The sequence below is a fragment of the Triticum aestivum genome, chromosome 6B (assembly GCF_018294505.1).
Source record: "Triticum aestivum cultivar Chinese Spring chromosome 6B, IWGSC CS RefSeq v2.1, whole genome shotgun sequence".
NCBI lineage: Eukaryota > Viridiplantae > Streptophyta > Magnoliopsida > Poales > Poaceae > Triticum > Triticum aestivum.
In genome coordinates this window covers 559,674,616-559,679,635 of record NC_057810.1, presented here as the reverse complement: position 1 = coordinate 559,679,635, position 5,020 = coordinate 559,674,616, and the positions used below count along the sequence as shown (strand labels likewise).

At 38.3% G+C, this 5,020-nt stretch overlaps 1 protein-coding gene across 1 annotated transcript; it reads left to right on the top strand.

The window, feature by feature from the left end:
• The first annotated feature begins 207 nt into the window (after window positions 1–207).
• On the top strand, window positions 208–884 carry LOC123135336 (uncharacterized). Its single transcript, XM_044554364.1, has 3 exons — window positions 208–477; window positions 604–705; window positions 798–884. The coding sequence occupies exons 1-3, from the start codon at window positions 232–234 to the stop codon at window positions 882–884; spliced, it is 435 nt and encodes a 144-aa protein (XP_044410299.1). The 5' UTR covers window positions 208–231.
• The last annotated feature ends 4,136 nt before the right edge of the window (window positions 885–5,020 follow it).

The following is a 5,020-nucleotide window of genomic DNA, read 5'->3' as shown; positions in this document are numbered from 1 at the left end:
CCATTGTCGGCATGTATCTCTGCACTTTCAACCCCCTCCTATCAATGCAATGATACGCAATCTTTGCGTATTCGCGAAAAAAAATTGATCAATATGTGCACATGAAACAATAAATTAACCCGTGTGAACTATATTTGAGTTAAGAAAAAACTGTTCGATATTCTTTTTGCACTGCAGATCGAGCGGCGGCGCTCCCTATTCGATCGGGAGCAGGACGACGACGGCGAGCACATGGCGGACGAGAGGAGGAGCATGAGGGGAGGCACGGAGGCAGGTCCATATGCGTCAGACGCGCGCGTTCACCCGCAGTCAACGCGGATGCAGCGGCCGTCCATGGCGGCTCGGGTCGATGTAGGAGGACGAGGGGAGGAGCTCTCGGGGCCCGACACCGAGAATGGAGTGGAGGCGGCTGGATCTGGCGATTCTGGAGGGGCTGGCGACGAGCGGCTCCGTGGGGTTCAAGCGGCGGCTTCCATGAAGGTTTGTCAGATATATTTCCATTTTATGCATGGGTTGATCCCTCCCCTGGATACTGTCAAGGTTTGCATTTCAATGGAGTATTGCATCATTTTGCTTTAATTATTTAAACTGCCTAAATGGTACAAATTGATTGTAGGTATGAGCGATCTGGTTTCCCCTTTTGTTGTTCTATACGAGGATGATGTAGATGCCTTTTGGTGTTTTGAGATGCTACTGAGAAGGATGGTAATTTGTATCTATGTCAAACTATACTGGCATATGTTAGGTTGGTATTTTTGCATGACTTAATGCATGATATAAATTCTGTTGCATCTCAGCGTGAAAATTTACACCTCGAGGGACCGACAGGAGTTATGAAGCAGTTGGAAGCATTGTGGAAGATCATGGAATTGATAGATACGTAACTAATAAACTGGTAAGGATCAAACAGGCAAATGGAGTCCTAATTTTTTGTTGGAAATTCACATGATATGGTTCTATGTTTGAGGCTTCAACAGATTGCGCATGCCTCAAGATTTGAGGTGTGAGTGTGCGACTTGATTTTCTGTCTTGTTACAGTTAATCGGTAGTGGATAAATCAAATTTTGTTATGTAGATTGGTAAAACTAATTAAGTTAAAATTTTCTTATTTATGGTTTATAATTTCTTACTCCAAAAGCAGATTTGTGTATGTTTAATAGATTTTCATAGGGATATAAGACTAGAAGTGTGGATGTTTTGTCAATTTTCAGAGGGAAATAAGCAACAGAATACACATAAAAACATGGCTTCTTTGGGAAATTTTGTATTTTACCCATGCTCATGCATGATGGTAGTTGTTGCGAAGCTCATCTTATCAATCCATCATGAATCATCCCAGCACAACAAATTGTCTATTTAGTTCATCACAAACACCAGTATCTCGGGGATAATGGAGGTAAATCAAAGCTCAATGTTGAACCCTTGGTACCTCCTCCATGTTATGTTAGGACAAGAAAACAACCCAAGGGGCACCAAACCATTTATGCTCAGCTAGCTTCAGATTTTTGTTTTTGCATAATTAAGATGACAAGTTTGCAGAAATATGATACTAGCTAGCTAATTTTAATCCCACTACAATGTTATAGATAGCTTCCTGAGCATACATGTGTCATTGCTCCATGTTTTTACACCAGCAAGTGGCACATTTTGAACTAACCTGACCCTTTCGCCGGGCTGACAAAGTTGAGTTTTTTTTCCAATTTTGCTGAGGAGTCTGCATACATATGCTGCGCACGCGCTCGCCCTCTGCTCAGACACTGTCAAGGCTCTCGACCTCAGCCAACGATCTGCCGAAGATAACGTGGCAGCCACCAACTTGTGGTTGCTAAGCGTGAGCTCCTTCTTCCGATTACACAGCGACCACGACAAGATGACGGTTCTGGTCTCGGCTTTTAGGATGGAGGCCTTCAACTGCATTTTCTCATGGACGAACTGACCAACGCAGCATTCCTTGCTTCAATTTCTTTGTCGTAGAAGCTGAAAGTATATGGTCTGAATTTATATTATAGAGTGTGTGTACGATAACTGATTCAGAGTATGTTGGTCATTTGCATTCTGAAGCTTTTTCTATGGGAGAGAATGATACACGAGCCAGTAATAATACAACTAAGTTTGTGAACATATCATTACAAAATGGTTGGCTAGATAATGTATGCATTCTACTATATATGATCATTTTCTTTGTAGCTATACACTTATTTAGAATATTGTACAATTTTATCTATAGCTCATTTTGTTAGGAATGATAGTAAAACGAGGAATGTTTTTCTACTTGTCGATCTTCTATCCCCTATCCACCCAGTTTCACTCATGTTCCCACTTTCAAAGAACGGACGTGGATATGTGGGGTCTTGAACATGTTTTGATGTTCATTGGGGGCATTTGAATTTTTTTTCTTCCATTGCAACGCACGGGCATGTGTGCTAGTCATAATTAAAATCCTTGAGATCCAAAATAGTGGGTTCATTGCTTGCTAAAGTTTTGACCTCTCCAATCCCATTTTTATCACTTTTTTCGTTAAGATCTTTATTCTCCAAATTATCGGGACGCCTTTTATCTAAAGTTGAATCACCACCAGTCCCTTATTTTTAAGATCTATATTAGCAAACAAAGATTAAATAGGAGTCAAACCAAGCATCTTAAGATCTTCATCATTGTTACCGCAAAAACTAGAAGAACATGTTTTTTCTAACAATTCTTTTTTAGCACGCAACCTAGCCGCTCTCTCTACTCTCATTAATAGAAATTTGCATAACTTTCAGAGAATCATTAATATCATGCTTTGGTGGCATAGATCTAATTTTTAAAGAATCAATCTCATGAGAAATTCTATCAACGTTTCTAGCCAAATCATTAATATTAAGCAATTTTTCTTCTACCATAGCATTGAAACTCTTTTGGGAGTTTATAAAATATTTAATATTATTCTCAAGATCAGAGGGAATCTTATTATAATTTCCATAAAAATTGTTGTAGAATTACCATAATTATTAGAGGAATTACTAGGAAACGACCTAGGGTTGAAATTACCTCTATACGCGTTATTACCAAATTGTTCCTACCAACAAAATTCACATCCATAGATTCATTATTATTCTCAGGCAAAGTAGACAAAGGCATATCATTAGGGTCTATAGGAGCACCTTTGATAGCAATTAATTTCATAAGATCATCCATCTTTGCACTCAAAAATTTATTTCTTCAATTGCATGCACTTTTTTTACTAGTACATGATCTTTCGGTATGCCATTGAGAGTAATTTTCCATAATATTATCTAGGAGTTTAGTATCTTATCCTAATTTGATTTCCATGAAAGTACCTCCCACGGCGGTATCTAAAAGATTTCTAGATGCAAAATTCAATCCGGCATAAATTTTTTGTATGATCATCCATAAACTTAAACCATGAGTAGGGAAATTTCTTATCATTAGTTTCATCCTTTCCCATGATTGTGCAACATGCTCATGATCTAGTTGCTCAAAATTCATTATATCGTTCCTAAGGGAGATGATCTTAGTGGGAGGAAAATACATGGAAATAAAGGCATATTTACACTTATTCCATCAATCAATACTATTTTTAGGCAAAGATGAAAACCAAGTTTTAGCATGATCTCGTAATGAGAACAGAAAAAGCTTCAATTTAATGATACCATTATCCACATATTTTTATTTTGCATATCACACAATGCAACAAAAAAAAATTTAGATGGGATGCACCATCTTCATTAGGACTACCAAAAAATTGTTCTTTCATAACAAGATTCAATAAAGCGGCATTGATTTCATAAGATTCCGCACTAGTGGTGGGAGCAATCGGAGTACTAATAAAATCACTATTATTAGTGTTGGAAAAGTCACACAACTTAGTATTCTCTTGGGTCATTGTGACAAAGCAAGCGATCTAGCACACAAGAAAACAAAAAGACGAACGAAGAAAGGGCGAATAAAAAGGCAAATATTTTTGTGTTTTTATCAAAACATTTTAGAAGTGGGGGAGATGAAAACGGGAGGCAAATGGCAAATAATGTAAGTGCAAGAGATTAGATTTATGACAAGTACTCGGTAGGCTTGATGTAGAACCTCCCCGGCAACGGTGCCAGAAATCCTTCTTGCTACTTCTTGAGCTTGCGTTGATTTTTCCCTTTAAGAGGATAGGGTGATGCAGAAAAGTAGTAGATAAGTATTTCCCTCGGTTAAGAACCAAGGTATCAATCCAGTAGGAGGCACAAGCAAGTCTCCAATATATGCACCTGCACAAACTAACAAACCCTTGCACACAACACGAAAAAGGGGTTGTCAATCCCTTCACGGTTACTTGCAAGAGTGAGATCTAATAGAGATAGATTTAAACTAAAAGTAAAAGGAAAAATAAAGTGAACACAAAATAATTGCAGCAAGGTATTTTTGGGTTTTTGGTTTTATAGATCTGAAAATATATGATGGAAAGTAGACCCATGGGCCATCGGTTTCACTAAAGGCTTCTCTCTCGAAGAAATCATACGGTGGGTGAACAAATTACTGTTGAGCAATTGATAGAAAAGTGCATAGTTATGACGACATCCAAGGCAATAATCATGAATATAGGCATCATGTCCGTGACAAGTAGACTGATTCCTGCCTGCATCTACTACTACTACTCCACACATCGACCGCTATCCAGCATACATCTAGAGTATTAAGTTCATAAGAACAGAGTAATGCCTTAAGCAAGATGACATGATGTAGAGGGATAAACTCAAGCAATATGATATAAAACCCATCTTTTCATCCTTAATGGCAACAATACAATACGTGCCTCGCTACCCCTTCTATCACTGGGTGAGGACACCGGAAGATTGAACCCATCACTAAGCACCTCTCTCATTGCAAGAAAACCCAATCTATTTGGCCAAACCAAATCGATAGATCGGAAAGAAATACAATTCATTGGATATCAACAAACACACCGCAAAAGAAGATTACATTGAATAGATGTCCAAGAACATCGAGGAGAACATTGTATTGAAGATCAAAGAGA

Bases quoted from the DNA above. Each gene is read 5' to 3' on its own strand.
- LOC123135336 (XM_044554364.1), top strand. From the start codon at position 232: ATGGCGGACGAGAGGAGGAGCATGAGGGGAGGCACGGAGGCAGGTCCA. The intron at 478-603 runs AAGGTTTGTCAG...CCTAAATGGTAC, and splicing joins TTCAAGCGGCGGCTTCCATG to AAATTGATTGTAGGTATGAG. The intron at 706-797 runs GTAATTTGTATC...GTTGCATCTCAG, and splicing joins AGATGCTACTGAGAAGGATG to CGTGAAAATTTACACCTCGA.